The following is a 19,803-nucleotide window of genomic DNA, read 5'->3' on the forward strand; positions in this document are numbered from 1 at the left end:
CTCAATTGACATAAAGCGGGAGGACTCTTTAATGAGATTTGACAAAATGGAGACATATGCAGAATATTCGTTGCAGCTCACATTGCAGGGGCCCTCCCTGGGATGCGATAGAGAATTTTTCCCTTTTTTTCTTTTTTATTGTTTATAGGCACTGAAGCATTCCTTTCAATTGCCACTTCTCTGTGGATTTTGAGTTTTTCTAGGTCGTTTACATATTACCCTTAATCAGAGAATTTGGTGGTTTATAGTTCTGAATTGGGACTGCAGGTGTAGGAAAAGGAGGGGCGTGTGAAAGTGTGCCAGAAACTTAACCTTGTTCCTGATCAGCCTGATAGAGAAATCACATTGGCCACATTCGCCTCTACAAGACTAGGCAACCGTACCTTTGATTGATTCTTATGCAATCGATCTCTAACACAGCAAACATGCTTTTAGCAAATTATTATATATGGATACATGATCAGAGAAGACGTTATTTTCAAATAGCTGCCACTATAGCATCAATGGTAAACAAGATTCTCTTTTCAAAATTCCAATTAAGCTATTCTAGAGGTGATTCTCAACATTCCTCATTCACATTTCCATCCACAGTTCCAAACTGAAAGTTATGCTAGATGATAGTCTTATTTGGTAGATTCTGAATGCAATAATTCCATGCTGAATATACCTAAGTCAACAATGACTCCAATTTTCAGAACAATGAAAACGTTTCTCACTCCCCTCCAAAATTACAGAAAGTAGAATGTTACCTACAGTCATTCATTTACTTTCACATACTTTCTGGAATATCTTCCATTAGTCAAAGGTTAGTCTCACATATAAAACATTAACATTTGTTTGCTCGCACATGTGACTTCAGATTATTCAGATATTCTTTAAATTTAAAAAATCATTTTTAAGTATACATAAAATCGCAATGTTTCCTCAAACGGAGTCTCTTAAAAAAGAAGTGAAAATAAAGCAACAGAGGGCAAAGCTAATACCAAGTGTGCAACTGATACCACAGGCCATCATTCCCTCTACAGCAAGGAGGCTACCAAAACAGAAAATAAAATCAGTCTGCTCCTGCCATGGGGCCTTCCTCAGGCTATGAAAAAATACTTCATGTCTAACCCTAATTTTTTCCATAGCTTGAGGTAACCCCCCTAGCTCAAACCTTCTCTCTAATCTAAGTTACTCAGTGTGTGTCCCTGTCCAAACAAGAGTTAATATCAGTCCTCTGTCATTTCAAAAGGGCCTTGACACAGGGTACTAAGAGCAGAAGCTTGCATGCCTGGAAAATGCCTGGTTGCAACGAGATGAAAAATATACTTAAAAAAAGGAAGAGAGAGAGTGGAAAATAGGTCCCTACCTGGCTCTTACCTTCGTAACATCCCTGTCAGAACCCTGGAGCTTTTCCCCAAGTTAGCATCTGTTTCCCGAAGCTAGGAGGAGAAAGGCAGCATTAAAACAGAACAAAACAAAACTTCAGGCAATTAGATTATTTTTAAAGTGCACTGGCAAACAATAATTTTCTTTCATGATGGAAAATCCAATTCATAAAAAATGCTTAAATACTTTAAAATACTTTTTTGATCCCTACACAATCTCCGAGAAGTCTGAGATTTAGAAAATTACAGGTAATAGATAATTCCTGGAGTTTTAAACTGGATACTTGAACTGGATATAAAAGCAAATGCTCACAGGCTGACAAAGTTTAATATGTATCTGGTAATTAATTAATATCTCCATCTTATGAAAGTATACAGTCCTAAAGATACAAATGGAAGCAAAATGAATTGAGGGAAGATGAGATCAATATTTTTAGCTTTCACTCTGAAAGACCTGACATACTCCCAAATCTCCCTCAGTGATCTTCTTCTTAGCAATGGCACTAAATAAAATATCTACCTGGGGGCATTCCAGGATAGAGGGAGAAAGAGTCAGCTTATCCTTTCTCTATCCCACACTCTTTCCCCCCTCCCCGACTTTATATCCCTCTTTCACCCTAGCCATTTTTATATATGCTTACACCAGTGTAATTGTTACGGTCTATGCACATGCTCAAGACCTTTTATTTTCTGTCTTATCATTTACTGAATTTGCGAAAAGACTGTACCAATTCTACTTACTCTTTCACGTGCTCTCTGTATCTTTTCTCTGTCATGACTCAGGTTTTCCAACATCTCCTGGCCAATTTGTTCTATGGACAAGAAAATCTGAGTAAGGAAAGACGACTTTGGGTGCAAATGATAAAAACTTGAGAAGTACTGAAGGGACAACAGATACTGAGTTTATTGAATGCTCATGATCGATACAAAAAAATAATGGACCATTATGACCCCAACATCCTCCTAACCTAGGTCTTCCATAATCCACTTGAACTGCAATTTTATTCATTGGAAAAAAAAAAATCTGTCCTATCTTCGTCACAAAATTGTTGTTATAGTCAAATGAGATAACCTAACTAAAAATGTTTTGAAAGCTATAGGGTACCACACAAATGCATGTAATTGTATAGAACCTGAGAATCAATGTACTCAGTGAATAATCACTGAGGCCCTACTCTGTGTTCCAGGTGTAAGTGCTGGGGACATGGCCAGTAACCAAGACCAAGCCCTTCCACCCATGAACTTCTGTGCTGATAGTGATTATTTAGCAGTTAAAGGACAAATGCTACATTAGAGTTCATATTTCATGGCACATCAAAAAAGGGATACGAGATCCAAATAATAAGAATTGCTTAAGTACAATAACATAACTTACATTTTTAACACCTATACAAACTGAAAATTCTTCCCAGGATACTACTGATACGTTCACAGTATAATATCTCCTCTCAGATTGACGTTAGGTTTTTCTTACTAACTCCATACAATTTATCCTTAAGGTAAAATTGGATAAGATATGTGGATCCCAGTGAAGGCATCATGAAAGAGGAAGATGACACCAATAATGGAGAAGTAGGAACACAACTAGAGTTGTGTTTTTCTTTTTTTGCATAATGATTAAAATATTCAATTTTGTCATTCTATTAGGTATTACCATTGCACTGAATTCCTTTAATTAATGTAATATAGCAATTTTAATTCACTTTTAACTTGGAAATCTCTAATATCTATGAACACCATCAATACTGTAATAAGTTCAGCAAAATCCTATTTATATAATATCTTCTATCAAGATTGAGGGTGTATATATATATATATATATATAAAATCTCAAACAAATAGGAAATAGGTTATTAGCATTGTGTTTTGTCACCAGCATAATGCTTCCAGTAAGTATTCATGGAAGGAATAAGGCAATGAGAGAATAAAATAAAGCAAAAAATGAAGTATGTGAAAGGTTTGTGGTCTATTCCTACTCTCAAAGCATATCATGTGTGACCCTGGAGAAAGCAGCATCGGAATGCAGATAACAGATCCACATTTCCATCAGGTTCACTGCGGGGGGAACGTTTCTGAATGGATCTACAGTCTGTTACTGAAGGAATCAATGGAGCAAGAGGTAAAGAGCTCAGGTCTTTTCAGGAGTTGTAAGTCACTCCCTCAGTTTCCTTGTCTCCTGGGAAATATCTCAGCATCCAAAGTACTAACCCCATCTGGCCAAAGAGATATTGGCAAGAGTGCACATGCCCTGGTCTTAACAGGGAAATACCACGCATTTGTTGGAAACAGAATTCTCTTTTAATTTCTTACTCGTTACTTTCCATTTTAATGCCTCACTAAAGAAAATTCTATGCCAAACATATTAGAAATGTTTACACTTGTAGAATGAGAAAAAATTCTGCACAGTTTTTTCATTATGCGTACACCTACCCCAATCTAAACAGGACAACACATTAAGAGAGGATTATTTTAAAAATAGACTATGCTTGGACAGAACGGACATTTAGGGATTATTTCATTAAAAAAATTAATAACACTGTTAGATTTATTTTTCTTGAACAACTTAAGATGTAAGCACTCACCAAAAACACCACTAAAGAAAGAATATAAGCTCATAGGCACAAACCAATGCAGATGTGATATACTGAGTCTAGAGCTTTCAGTTTTTCAAACTTTCATAGTACCTTTAGAATGGGACTAGCCACACTGCCTCTGTTGAAATAATTTGAGGAAAAATAAATTTTATGAACACAGTACTTGTTGACTGTGAGGATGTTCTCGAGATTGAGAAACAAAGGAAAGCATAAAAGAAAATAAAAACTGATGCGATATGCTGGAGTTCTGCATGTCAGTATCAGCGTGATGAATGAATTCCTGGAAAGAAAAGTTTCTTCCTGAATTTCTTCTATCCTTTCCTTGGGGGTCTTGGGAATCATCGTGGGAGTATGGCATTCAAACTTATAAAGTGAGCTTTTGTTTTCACAATTACCTAGAACGAATCATCATATCCTTGATCTATGGCCCCTTTTACTGGGTCACAAACCGCAAAATGGGTTTTGGCTAACATTTCCTCTCCTTTTCAATATATTTTACAGTGTGGCGTGGGGGGTGGGGGTAATACAATAGGTTTTCAACATTTTGCTGCCCCATAAAGGAATGGAGAAGAACCAGGGAACTATAATAGAAATCTAGCAAAATACTTCCTGAAGGACCGACTGGCATCACAAAAGGCAAGACTTATTTTGAGAAGCTTGTATCACTGAATCATTTTCTCCTTTCATAAAATAATAATGCCACCTGGACAATCATAAGACTGACGTGAATGAACTTAATTTTTAAAACATTATTGGACTTGTATTTTGGAGAAGAACAGACTAAAATATTTTCAATCAAAAGGCAGAACTGACAGAAGTTCACATCGTGTTATAATATAAACATGGATGAAAGGGAATTTATAATTATATTATCAAATATAATTTATCAGAAAATGTTCCATTTGATAAATACAAAATATTAAAGAAAAGATTTTAGCCATTATGCTAGAAAGCATATAAAGCTACACAGCAGAAAATAATAATCATTCCTTTGCACACTTGTATTTAACTTTCTTTTTACAAACTTTACTAAGGATGCTGTTTCCAACAAATTTTTTAAAATGTGAAGAGAGCCAGTTAAGTCTTCCTTAAAGAACTAAGAGAAGGTAAGATGATTTTATGGCAGTCAAAAATTTCATTAGCAATTTTCCCAACAGATAAAAAGCATTCACAATTATCCAGCTATTCTTTGTATACGGGGACTTCTGTGAAGTGTGCAGTGAATAGAAATACTTAAAAGAGCCATTTTTGCAGCATGTGTTTTCATATGTACATTGCAGAACACCAACCAGACAGATGCAAAACACAAAGTGACATTTCCTAACAATTTGGAGTACTGAATTTTGGACATGGCTCAAGAAATTCTGCCAACTGAGTCTAATATAAGTAAAAAGCAAAGTAGTTCACATCTGGCTTTCTCAGGAGGGAGTTGCTCACAGAGTGACTGGACCAGCCATCCTTTGGCATTTAGCACACCTTCCTGGACACTGACCCTGGCATCATGCTCTGAGTGGGTAGGTTATCCTCAGTATGGATGTTACTCAGGCACGAAGACGTTTTTGATTCCCTGATCCCTGGATAGGTGAGGAAATGGAAAAGACAGTTCTTTTACCATCTTTCATTATTTTGCAATTCAAGGCATGTAAAGAACTTCTGTTTCTGATTCAGATGTAGAAAGATACAAATGACCATTCTCATAGAAGTAAGAAAAACCCAGAAAAAATAATTACCATTCTTTTCTGGGAGATATCTAGTATATATGAGGAAGCGCTGATGGATTCTAGAGAGAAACAAGCATCTCATTTGTGAGCAAAGAGCTGTGGCAACATTCATACCTACAAGCTGGTCTGAGTACAGGCCTCCCATTGAGAGACTTCTCAGAGTTGAGGAGAAATCAGTCACACATCATGTGAAAAATATAGGCTTACAGAACAGAATGGGGTCTGGATGAGTTCTAAACACAAAAGCAAACTGCTTGGTTTGATAATTCTCCTCCAATCTCTAAATCTGCCATGGAAGAGGCAGTGGAGAAGGGGCTGGTTAGTAAAAAGAAAGCTCACAATCCTACATATTTTTGTGGTGCTTGCATTCTGAGACACTGTCAGAGTTAAGTCCAAACATAAACCAAGAATCCAGAAAACTGGAGACTGACGCACTCTCAGATCAAATACTAAGATTAAAAAAAAACGACAGCATAGACACAGGTTGGGGTACACTAACCTCTGATGAATCCAATCTAATTAGAGATTCAGCTGAGCACCAACTCAACTTAATTTGGAGAAGAATCTGATCAGTCTGCTAATCAAATACAAAATAGAATAAAATGCTTCCAGAAGAAAATAAATTCAAAATGTTTATATTTCAGATTCTACTGTTTTTGTTTTTACACTATATCTAGAATACTCTTACAAGACATGCAAAAAAACAGGGGACAAAAAGAGAATGATGAAGTAAAAATATAGTTTATGAATAAAGACCAACAAATAACTTAGTCATTAAAGTTAGCAGATAAAGATTTTTAAGTAACTATTATGTTAAAGAATTTAAAGGAAAAGGTAAATATAATGGTGAAGAGATGAGTTTTTCAGGAAGGAAATGGAAACTCTAAAAGGGAACTGAATGAAACTCTAGAATGAAAAAATACAGTATCTGAAATCAATTCACTGGATGGACCAAAGAGAATATCCTTCACTATATAAGAAAGGATCGCTGAAAAAAAAAAAGGATCACTGAACTTGAAGACAAGTTAATAGAGATTATTATTCAATCTGAAGGAGGGAAAGAAGTTTTTTTGGGGGAGGGGGAGGAATATAGAAACAATAGTCTGTGAGATAACAACGGGTGGTCTTACATACATGCAATTAGATTCCAAGAAAAAATAGTCCCGGGGCAAACAATGGAATGGAACAAATATTTGAAGAAGTAATAGCAAAGACTTTTCAAATTTTATTTAAAAAAAAAGTCATCCCACAGATCAAAGAAGTTCAACAAGCTCTGAGCAAGATAAACACAAAGAAAACCACACTGAGTCACATCACACTCAAATTTCTGAAAACTAAAGGTAAATAAAAAATCTTAAAAGCAGGAGTTGGGGGAAAGACACATTACATTCTGGAAAGCAATAATAAGAATGAGGAGTGAATTTTCATCAGAAACAATGCATGAGGACAATGGACAATAACCCAAAGTGCTGTGTGTGTGTGTGTGGGTGGGGGTCATCCTGGTATCCCATATCTAGCAAGAAATATCTTAAATGTAATAGTGAAATAAAGATAATTTTACATATTTGAAAAATTAGAGGATTATCCAGCAAAACTGAGCTACAAGAAATGCTAAAGGAAATTCTTCAGGCTGAAGGGAAATGATACTAGATGGAAATGTGCATCTACAGAATTTACACCCATGTAAAGAAAAATGATAACAACATATGTAGAAGTAAAATATAAGAAAATCATAGCACAAAAGATGGAGAGGAAGTAAACAGAAGTATACTGTTGACAGGTTTTTAAGCTGTATGTGAAGTAGCATAACATTTATTCGAGGTAGACTGTGATAAGTTAGGGATGAAAATTGTAATCCTTGCTGGCCATATGAGGTACTTGCTGGCCCTATGAGGCTTTTTAAATTAATTATTTAAAATTATATAAAATTTAAAATTCAGTTTGTTGGTAGCACCAGTCACATTTCAAAGGCTCAGTAACCACAAGTGACTAATGTTACTCTATTGGAGAATACAGAAATACCATCTTAGAAGGATCTCCAAATTCCCTTTGTCTTTAAGACCGACTTAAAAGAAATACAGACATACTCATTTGTGGTTTTATTTTGGTAAAATACTTCCCTTCTCTGGGCCTAGTTTCCTTAACTGTAAAATGACAGTCTTGGACCAGATAACTTTAGTGCCCCTTCTAGACTCAATGATGCTATAAAATCTTAATGCCTCTTTTTCTCGATGGAGCATTTAAACAAACAAGAGCACAAGGGCCAAATCAGACTCACAAAAGTATTCCACCCTCCTCCCCCAGTCCCCAAGACCATGTTGAGAAAACAACAAATAACTCAAGCTTAAAAGGTTTTAAGCAGGTCATACACTCAGAATGCCCAAGTCTACAACTGGACTGGTTCACGTAGTATTCTGCTTGACCTCTGAGGATGTTTGCACTTACTACATGGCATAAAATATTTACAAGCACTTTGATGATGACATTACTACAGAAATAATTATACATTTATATAAATTAAAAATAAACATGCGTTCTTAGTAGTAATATAGCAAAAGAATGCACAGGGCCCTGGGTTTCTTTCTTTTTTTTAAAAGCAATTATGACTTAACACTACCTCCTCAGCAGGTGAGTATGTATTCTATTTTGCTTTAGGATGATCAAATCTATCATTAAGCCATTAAAAAAATCATCAGTGCTGCTTTCATCAAAGTCACAGTAGCAGAACCTCCCCTTAGTTACCTGGTTTGCTGCAGATAATTAACAAACACTATTCCCAGAGCCCTCAGACATCAGTCAATGAAGCTGTGCTACCAATAATGATGCTCTGGAATGAGCAGGTACTATGTAAATTGAGGTTGTTAAACAAAAGGAACCATGTTAATTACAGCTCCATTCAGAAATGAGAGTGAATCTGTTCTATTCTATGAAACAAGACCAGAGCAGCAGGAAGGACATCCCTTTTTCACAATTCAATAAAGAATGGTAAAGCCAGGAGATCAAGCAGCAGAAAACCTGAATGGGTAAAACTGTCAAAACACATTCCAAAGGCTCACTTGTGGAATTTACCAAACATGTATTTACTCAGCAGACAAGGGAGACCGGATCAGCAGCACCCAGATCTCTGGGGGGAATGAATGACTCATTCTAAAATAACAAGAAGGGCTGTAAACGATTGACAAGTGACTAGAAAGTAATTAGGAAGCCTTTCTGAAATCAGTATGGGCAGAGTTAATCACTCTCTGTACTCTTTGTGAACTATACACATTTCTATCACTGAATGTATAACATTCTAATTATCTGCTTATTCAGAAGTCACTATGGGGAGAACCGCAGAACCTACGTGGCTGGCAAACATGTTCTCCTTTTGTGAAACACTATTTTAAGCATTTCTGAACTGGTTCGCAACAACAACAAAAATTTTAAACAGGGAATTTCATATAAAAAGCTGGACTTCTAGCTTCTTTTAAAATTTGGAATATAGCGCAACACTGGGTCCCCATTTCTACATGGTAGGCACAGGCTGGAGCTGAGATACAGCTGCCCTCTTTAGAAGAGCCAGGTCCTATGGAGGCTGTCACCTACCTTCCTGACCCGTTTCATTCATTTATGTTCCTGCTTTGCTGCTGTAGGGTCTGCTTACTTATATGCTTCCTGTTAGATTGCAAGCTACTTTAAAGAGGAGGCTATTTTCTTATTCCTCTCAGTACACATGGGCATTTTAAGAGGCAATGGCTTACGTGTGCAGGTGCTCAGGAAATTTTTGTTCATGGGAACCACTGAGCTTGAAAATATAGTTGTCTTCTATAAACTTATAATAACAGGAGTGCAGAGTTTTAGAAGGAATTGAGCTTTAAGAGTAATTGCACCGATGAGTAAACGAGGCTGCAGGGGCTTGGGGGCGGGCCACCCAGGCCACGCTGCTAACTACTGACAGAGCTGCAATCAGGACCCGTTTCCCAACTCCTAAGATAGCGATCTCCGCAGTCAAAAAATTTTAGTTAATTAAAAGTGTCCTCCAAAATGTATTACAATGTGGGTGACAAGGCATCGTAATACTTAAATATACTTTTAAAATGTCAATGCCCAAGAAAGGCTTTTGCAATTATTTGGGCAAGAGTGAGACAGGAGTCTCCACATTTCCTGGACATTGTTCTCATATAGGAATTATAGACCTTCACAGAGGAATATGCTGTGATTTCATGTCTTGACCGAACGACTTTCTATTCTTCACAAATATGCAAGCAGCAAAATAAAGTCCTAGAAGTATTCTATTTGTAGTCAAACCTTTTGGCTTCAGTCTATTTTTGTTCTGTTAAAAAATAAGAGACCAATTCTCATGTAGAAATGTAAAATGCCCATCTCACTGACCCCTTTCTCCAGTCGCACAGAGGCAAGTGAATCTGTTACGCTTAACAAATGAATCAGGTGAGGTGGGAAATTTAATATGTTTGAATTGATCACTGTTGTGAAAAGCAAGGGTTCAGGAACTGACATTCCATTCTCCCCCTACTCTTTTTCTCTCTCTCACACACACATATATACATATGTGGTCAAATTTATTTACTTGGCTTGAGACCCATGTTCAGAGTTTAATAGGAGAACACTTCACTCAGTGTTTTGGAATGGAAATAGGGGCAGATAAAATCATAGAAATGCAACCGTCATATATAAATACAAGATAATGCTAGAATATTTGCCCTTGACATTCCTTTTCTTGATATTTTTTTTCCCCTAGTCTCAATTCTATTCTTAGTTTGAACTGAAGCTAGAAGGGAAAGATGGCCTGAAAGATGGAATCACTTCTCTGCTTTTGATTTGGATATGTGGCAATAGTGCATGTTCATATATAAAAACACAAGTAATAAGACTCACATGGCTTGTGATCTTCAGGTTTAAATACTAAAAATTACTGAAATCACACTCAGTTGAAAATATGAACTGGCTTCTTTCACTTAGCTTAATGTTTCCAAGTTTCATTCATGTTGTGGCAGGTATTGTTCCTTTTTATGGAATATTAAAAAATGTCTTTAAAATTTAATGTTCCATTGTATGGATATACCACATTTTGTTTATCCATTCATCCACTGATGGATATTTTGGTTGTTTCTACCCCTTGGCTATTGTGAATAGTGCTTTTATGAACATCCATGTACGAGTACTTATTTAAATATCTATTTTCAATTCTTTTGGGTATGCATCTAGGAGTAGAATTGCTGTATCATACGGTAATTCTGTGTTTAACCTCTTGAGGAACTGCAAAATTTGTTTTCCACAGTGGCCATCCATTTTACATTCCCACCAGCAATACAGGAAGGTTCCAGTTTCTCCTTGGCCACCTTTGTTATTTTCCATTTAAAAAATTATAGCCATCCTAGTAGGTGTGAAGTAATATCTCATTGTGGTTTGATTTGCACTTCCCTAATGTCTAATGATGTTGAGCATCTTTTCCTGTGCCTGTTGGTCATTTGTATACCTTCTTTAGAGAAATGTCTATTCAAGTCCTAAGTCCATTTTTAAACTGGTTTGTTGTTTGTGTTGTTGAGTTGTAAGAGTTCTTTACATATTCTGGATACTAGACCCTTATCAGATATGTAATGTGTAAATATCTGCTTTCATTTTGTAGGTTGTCTTTTTACTCTCTTGATAGTGTCTTTTGACGTACAAACGTTTTTAATGAAGTCCACTATATCTATTTTTCTTTTGTTGTTTGTGTTTTTAGTGTCACATTTAAAACTCCATTGCCAAATCCAGGCCGTGAGGATTTATCCTAATGTTTTCTCCTAAGAGTTTTATAGTTTTAGTTCTTACACATAGGTTTTTGATCCATTTTGATTTAATTTTTGTTTATGGTGTAAGGAAGGAGGCCTCACACACAATATTTTTGACTCACACAAAACAGTAAGAATTCCTCTAGAAGGAGTTACCTTCTTCCTATACCTCTTGCACCTTAACAACAACAAAAATACCCAATTTATACCCTTACTTAAGGCCTGGACCAATGTTTTCAAAGATTTATAAATCAAAAGGTTATGTTTTATACCGTATTTTTTCATATCTTGACACTTCTGAGCACACTGAAAGCAGACATCTAGGTTAACATAAGAGGGGGGAGCATGAATATATTAAGTAAATGGAAAACAGAAAGTTATTGCATCTTTGAGTCCGAAGAAACACGGGACAATGAGCATGGTCAAAGAACAGCGAATATTAATGCTGTTGAATCTGAGCGTTAAGAAACGCAAAACTTTGACCTACAGCATGATCATCATTTAAGAAATATCAGGCAGGAAATCATGCTGAAAATTTAGAAGGGAAGACTGAGAAAGTGAGAAGAGTGACATTAAAGGTGGCTTAGAAATTAAGGAAACGATTAAAACCAACTAGTGAATATAACAAAAAAGACAGACTCACAGATACAGAGAACAAACTAATGATTACCTGTGCGGAGAGGGAAGGTGGGAGGGGCAAGATAGGGGTAGGGGATTAGGAGGTACAAAGTACTACGTGCAAAATAAATAAGCTACAAGGATATATTACACAACACAGGGAATATAGCTAATATTTTATAATGATTATAAGTGGAATATAACCTTTCAAAATTGTGAATCACGATGTTGTACATCTGAAACTTGTACATCAACTATACTCAGTAAAAAATTTTTTTAAAGAAATAAACTTTAGAAATAAAAATTCAGAGTGATAAAATAAGTCAGCTTCTTTAATTTTCCAACAAAATGTCACTCTTGCTAACCATATATCTAGTCCAAGAGCAAAGTCAACAAATACATGCCATACTTGCCACCACTCTTAATCCCAAACACCTGGCAGACATCATTAATCCATCACATTGCCCCCAAATATGCCTTGCAAGCAACCCTCTCCTCTCAAGGCTCCAGGCAATCAGCTCCAATTGATTGGGGTTGGCACAGGGGATAAGCCCTATCTGCTATTCTGGATCTATAGCACTGGGGTCTTTTTTTAAATGATGACAGAGAACACCCACTTTTCAGTTTTCAGCCATTGCTCTCATTCTTGAATTTTCTGCCATCTATTTCCTTCAAAAGCCTGAGAGAGATGACTGAAATTGAAGGGGACAGTCAATGGCGAAAGTTCTCATCTGGCCATGTGCTTCTTTGTTTCTGGACTAGACACATTCATGGCACTTTTAATAAACGGGGTTGTATAGACCTCCTTCTATGCTGACTAAATTAGAATCCCTGGAAGTGGGGTTTAGACATGTATGTTCTTAAAATCTTCTGTAAGTCACGTTAAACTCTTTGTTAAGAACTGGCCTTCATTCTTCAACACTCTCTAGGACTATATATCTGGCCCCAACACAGAGCTCTACGCCTTTAACACTGGGTCTTTGGTATCCATAAGATTAATTTAAGAAATTACAAAACAAAGAATATTTCTACACTGTTTTAGTCAAGCTGATTTCAAGAACAGGATTCATCACATTTCTTAGTTTGACATATTCAAAGACCACCACCACACTTCCTCCCCTTCCTGATTAAAAAAAATTTTTTTTGACAGTTCAGGAAATAATTCATTTTGTACTACTGAACAATGCAAGCTATGTAATCCAACATATTTTCTTCTTTGGCTTGAACCCTAGGAAGCTCTGGGTGAGTTTAGTTTTTTTTTTTTTTTTTGGCACACAGGCTTAGTTGCTCTGTGGCATGTGGGATCTTCCTGGAGCAGGGATCAAACCTGTGTCCCCTGCATTGGCAGGCGGATTCTTAACCACTGCGCCACCTAGGAAGCCCTCTGGGTGAATTTAATCCTTAATTGTTATAGCATTGCTCTAGGATTTCTTTATACATCAACCCCCACTCCCACCCCAACTCCAATCTTCCCTTTACTTACTGCCTTCTGTCTTCTGTCCTGGGTTAAGTTTTCTACTCGATATACTTACCTGACCTTTTATTGTAAAGCACTTCTTTTTGTGGAAGTAGATGGGGCATAGATCAATCAATAAACAAAAGTAAGTCAGACTGTTAAACACAGATTCCTAGGCCCCACAACCACACTTTCTAATTCAGTAGGTCTGGGGTGTGGCCCAAGAAGTTGCATTTCTAACAAGTTCCAAATGATGCTGATGTTGCTGGTTCCCTGGAACTATGGCTTGAGAAGCACTGTTCTAGAGTAGGAATGGGCAAACTAGGGCCCTTGAGCCAATACAGCCTGTGGCTTGTTTTTGTAAATAAAGTTTAACTGAAACATACAGAAACACACAAAAAGAAGCCAGAACAATCTACGTAGGACTCTAAAAATATAAGGGGGGGTGGATTTACACTATATCATGAAGCAGACAAAAAGGTGGAGACAGTGTATTCCTGAATGACTCTAAAGCAGAAGGGCCTTGCATTTTAGACACTGACATTTTGAAAGGTAGAAATTAATGAAACTCAAGACAAGGGAATTAGTGAACATGTGGAGAAAAGCATAACAAAAAAAGGATGGATAGTTTTATGGTATATTCTAGCAGAGTTTTAAGGTGATGTGACCTTAGTATTTTTTTTTTAACTTGAGACGTATAGGTGACAAAAGATCCAAACTGAGCCCAAATTATTGTTTTCCTTAAAAAAAAAAAAATGAAAGATATAAAGGAGCTAAAGATTTTCTAGTATTTATGCTATTCTTCTGACATTAAAGAACAGGCTAAATACATATGGATTTTGATAATCTAGCTCATCAGATGGCAACTGCTGGTCAATGTCAGGTGAAGGACAATAAAGAATTATTCAATTTTGCAAACTGAAATATCAAGCTGATCTTAGAAGGACAGTACAGAACCAAATGTGCACTTAGAGACTTCTCTTAGTAAAACTCCTGAAAAAATAGTTTACTATTGTTTGCCTTTCTTAGCAAGCACTATGACATTGGGAGTTTCTAAAATACAGAATAAAACAAAGCTACTATTGTTTCTAATACAATAGAGAATTTATTAGACTTCACTGGCAAGGCTGTATATTGAACTTGTTAGCATAGTTCTAAGAAGAATTTTTAATTACATCTCAATACTCTCCATTAGGGAATCACTAAAATTGAGTCTTTTACCAAACTTCCATGTAGGAGTATTAACAAGTTGAGATGGGACTTTTCGTGAGGGAAAAAGGCATGTGGACCTTGATGATAAAAAACCCTTGGCGATAAAAAAATGACTTGATTCATTCAATATATATCCAACAAAAGTTTATTGCTTACAGGCTGTGTATAAAATACTGCAATGAATGTTTCCCTCCAGGGAAGGTGTTTTTTTTTAATTTTGGGCGACTATTTACTGGCTGCATCACTGTTTGCCAACTACTGTGTCAGCGCTTAACAGATACTGCATTTAATCTTCACAACCACCTTATGAAGTAGACTATTATTAACCCGTTATAAAATCAGTCTGAGGCTCAGGGAGGTTAGGTAATTTGCCCAAGGTTGGCCGGTATTCAAAACCCACATCTGATGGATCCCCAAGCCAATGGTCATGGCCACTGGCGCATACTGTGCTTTCACCAGCCCATAAATGGCCAATATCACAGGCATTTTGGCCAAGCAATTTGGAGCAACAGTTTGGATAAACACATAACAGAAGAGGAAGCTAGACATTTTATGATTTTTCCAATGTCAGAAATCAAACATAAGGATGAGAGCGTAAGGCAAAAATAAAAATAATTAAAAATGACTCCTCCTACTTGAAAGAAAAGCAAGATGAATTTTCTAAGGTCCAAGAGCCTCACATCCTGTGGTCTACTTCCCAGGCCCAGCTGGGGAGTAACTGTTTCTTCTACTCTCAATTCCAGAATTTCCAGTTCCTCTCCAGGATTCCGTGCATTTTGGTTTTTGTGAGACATGCAGTGACTGCACACTCGCTGAGACAATACTGACTGCCGATGTAAGGACCACTCATTTCTGAGAACTGGATTATCTCTCTGGTCTGTTTTCACCACCCATCTATCTGCACTGCCTTGTGAATATCTTCACAGTCTCTCTCACAGGAGTGGCAGGTTTTGATTTCACTGAGGGCTTGTCTAAGGTGAAGTTCAGACGTTGTTCTAAGTAAGCCTTAGCTCAACCACACTCTCAATCCCCTTCATATCATCTTTGATTCACAGACTTGGTGGGGTTCTTTCTCACCTGAAGCAAAGAAATCCCCATCACTACAGGATTCTCAACATTCTACTACATACCACTGTAAACATCCTGTTAGGAGTCATGGCAATTTCTAAATAGTCAGAAATCAGAGGACTGTGCTCTTTTTCCATTCCTGGCTGAGGCCAGTTTTCTAAGGACATTTCAGGAAATCTACGTGTACCAAATACTAGCCCAACTACTAATCATTTTCCTTTGATAAAGCAGGAATGGATAAAGTGGGCTTTCCTAAATTTCTATTTCAACCTTTTCTTTCTTGGAGGGACCATCCTTGGAGGTGGAAAGTCCAAAGTCCATTCACTTTTTTCCCTTGATATACCAAAAGTGTATTCTCAAACAATTTGAAAAATTACTACTACTACTACTACTACTATTATTTTGATATGGGCATCCGTTTTATTGAAAAGGGACTGGCATCATCAACTTTGAGAGTGGTTATTCCAATAAGAAAGATGATGCCAATATCTTTTCTACCCAATGTAGACACGGAAATACGGCAAACTAGTTTATCCTAATTATAATCTTATCTAAAAACCATCCAGTAGGCCACGTAAGCATTAAAGAAACTCTGAGGACAGGACCGATCCTGTCATGTCAACTTCCTAGAGTCAGGGAAGCTATAGCTTCCCGACTATCGCTGAACACAACAGATCCGCTGGCCTGGAACGTTGCTTCCGCCACAGAGCAGTACTTAAAATTATGTTCAACCTGAAGAGAAGAAACAATCACCTCTTCAAATCAAAGAAATAATTTACAAAATAAAGACCAGGAACAAGGCTTATTTACCCTATTACAGCAATTAGTCATATAAACAAATATTTACAGTCGTATTCAAACTGACAGAGGCAAGACTTGAAGAGGATCATAAGAATGCACCCGAAACGTCTTCTAGAAGAGAATGTCTTGTACATCTGTCACCTCCCCGCTGTGTCCAGCATGTTGCAGAGGCCATAGGAGACACTTAATAAATATCATACATGATGTAATAACAAGCCACACTTCAAATTATTGGTATCAGTTCAGCTTTGGGGACTGATAAAGCTTGAGAACTCAGATGATGCCAAAACACAATGCAACTTCTTTTTTAACACAAGCAGAAAGCTCGGGAAGCTGGTGAACAGCTCAGCAACCTAGAAACTAGCTGTGCAGAGCACTCTTTGAATACGAATTAGCAGTGGGTAATGGCAGCATATTTATGAGGGCTCTTGCCGGGTCCTTTCCTCCTGTGAATGCTGTATAATTCATTGCGTGCGCCCTGACCCCAGTGCGCTCCTGTTCTGACAAATCATACTTGATTAAGACAAATCTTTATTAGTTAGCTAGTCAACTTCCCCATTTATCACTGGCAAATCCCATTCTCCTCTTCAGGTGCAGGAAAAGTGACTGAAACCTTAACAAAAACACACACATCCAAACATCTAAATACAAATAAAAAGAGGTGTTATATACCGCAAGCAATACCAGAAGGCTCAAAATCTTAATAGACGATTAAACAAATTATTTAATAGGTATATGTTATACCCACTGACAAACTCAAACCCACTACACATTTCACCCAGGCTGAGGACTTGTTAATTTGGAATTTTTATCTACTCCTGAACTCTTGTTTGAAAGCAAAATGCTATATTTAAAAACTGTATTACAAAGTTGGAGGCTCAAAATACTGGGGAAAAAAAAAAAGAGTGCTGAGTAGAAAGAATGTTTACGGCTCCTACCAAAAGAATGACAGCAACAAATCTTTTAAAAAGTGAGATAGAATAAGGCAGAATGAATTAAAATTTCTTGATTCTTTTGTACCATAGGAAAATGCATCTCGTTTTGAACTGTCGACAATGTTTTCATGAATTTCAATGTTGGTTTTACCCTAAAGATGATTTAACATATTTACAGTGGATGATGCTCATTGTAAAGTCTGATGCACTGAGCCTGGTACCAGAACTGTTCTCAGAAACCTGAAGGTGAGGTCATCAGTAACAAAGAAGCATGCCCAGTCCTGGGCTGCCACTGACCAAAACAAATAGCCTCTTCTGACAATTTTCCAAAATTCTCTAGTTTCATGGAAGTAGAAGTTGGCACAAACCATTAGTTCTCTTTCCTTAGTGAGAATAAGAGAGACATAGAGAGACAGAATGAGAACGAATATGGTTTGAGCTGATTTACATTTCCCATATTTTTACTCTTAAACCTTCAGTCCAACGGAGGAGGAAAATATTTTTACCTTTCTCATAAAAAGCTACTACATCAATCCAGGTATGTAATTGATGTGTAATTTATACATAGATTACCTCATTGTTCCCTTTAAAAACAAGGCAGAGTCAATGTGTAATATAAGAATTCTTTGACAAAAAATTTTTCTGTGAGATACTAAACATTCTGCATTAATGATAAACAAATCTATACATAACTTATGGGGGGAAACCTACTTTTAGTCTTGACAACTTTAATGAAATGTCAGTTAACACTATGTAGTATGCATACCATATTTTACCTTATTGATGTCCTTAAGTATTCAAAGAAAAGTAACACTCAAAAACATTTTGCATGTTGGGGTTGTCTTTTATTTGCCAAAATCTCCCATTTAGAAAATGTGGATACATCTTGAGAAATAAGGTCGGAGCTTGGTACGAGAGACTTCAAAAGAACACCTAGTACAGTGGGAAACAGTGTGTTGATGATTTTATAAGCAGGCTGACTCTGATTATATCTTTGGATTCAGAAGGGATCACACCTACACAATCCCTCCCCACTCTACAGGTCTTTCATCATGATCTCAAAGTACCGAGCAAATGCTCCAAAAGTGAAAATTGCCATGATCCCTTTGGAGAACCTTTATTCCAGCTGGGGGTGGGCTGGAGGGTTAAGTAGTTTACAACAGGCCCAGAGAAGTAAAGGAAAACTTTTGCAGTCATTTTCATTTGTCCATGGATTTTCTACCCATTTTTTCTTGGAAATCTTGATGAAAATCAACTCTCCCAGAAAGGTTAAACAATTTGCCTATGGAGACAAATTTTACATCAGAGGTAAAATCAGAATTCAATTCAATAAATATTATGGACAGCCAGTTATGTGGCAGGCACTGTAAAGATACAAAGAAGAAGAAAGCATGTTCCCAACACACAGCAGCTCATTAGAAGTGGGGCAGAATGATGTGAAAATCACCACCACTACAACCAAGCATAAAACGTTGTACAGGTTCTAAGCAGAGAAATGTGCCAAATGTGTTGGATCAACCCACGTACAAACATGGTACTCTCCACCATGTCTCCACTGACTTGTTCATCATTTTGGCACATCTCCAAGAGTCCACAGGCCATGCCTTCCACCCCAGTCTGGCTCCCAGCCTAACAATCACCTGCCACACAGTGATGTGGATACCTTCTGACATACTTTAAAAACCGAGTGTCTATTGACAACCTAATTGTGTACCAGATACTCTACTGTGCAACTCACATCTCCTTTCAAATCTTAGAAGACAAAGGTAAAGACCTATGGAAACAATGAGTCCTAATTTTTTTCTCTATACCTTTAGAACGGACATAATACTGACCTGAAACTAACTGTAAAGAATAAATATTTAAAACAATGGGATGACGGGTAGTCAGGTAATTTACAAGAAAGGTTTTATTTCTAGCAGTATTTGGAGGTAAAAATGTTGAAAGGTACCTGGTCCAACTACTCCTGCTTATAAAGGTATTATCATCCGGTGGCACATAAATCAAACTGGATGATAAGAAGATAGCATTCTCTTCTAACCACTCCCCATACCTGGCCTCAGGTAACCAAGAGGCAATCTGTTGCTACTTGGTGTTGTTTCTTTTCTTATATAAGACCTGGCACATAATAGATCTTTAATAATACTTCCTGGATGGATGGATGGATGAAGGGATGGAGGGATGGACAGATGGAGGGATGGATAGATGGAGGGATAAATGAATGGTGGGAAGATCCAGAGCCAAAAAACAGGAATGT

General features: G+C 37.0%; 1 protein-coding gene across 5 annotated transcripts in view; it reads right to left on the reverse strand.

Annotated features, from left to right (window-relative positions):
• Window positions 1–19,803, reverse strand: part of VTI1A (vesicle transport through interaction with t-SNAREs 1A) — a 343,251-nt gene that overhangs the window by 135,717 nt on the left and 187,731 nt on the right. For 4 of the 5 annotated variants that reach the window (XM_057734145.1, XM_057734147.1, XM_057734148.1 and 1 more), the window contains exons 6-7: window positions 2,112–2,182; window positions 1,363–1,424 (exon numbers count right to left, since the gene is read on the reverse strand). In XM_057734145.1, coding sequence (XP_057590128.1) covers window positions 1,363–1,424; window positions 2,112–2,182 — 133 coding nt within the window. Of the gene's footprint in view, window positions 1–1,351; window positions 1,425–2,111; window positions 2,183–19,803 lie in introns of all 5 variants that reach the window. The other variant, XM_057734150.1, reaches the window with a different exon arrangement.

This window comes from Hippopotamus amphibius, chromosome 5, assembly GCF_030028045.1.
Source record: "Hippopotamus amphibius kiboko isolate mHipAmp2 chromosome 5, mHipAmp2.hap2, whole genome shotgun sequence".
NCBI lineage: Eukaryota > Metazoa > Chordata > Mammalia > Artiodactyla > Hippopotamidae > Hippopotamus > Hippopotamus amphibius.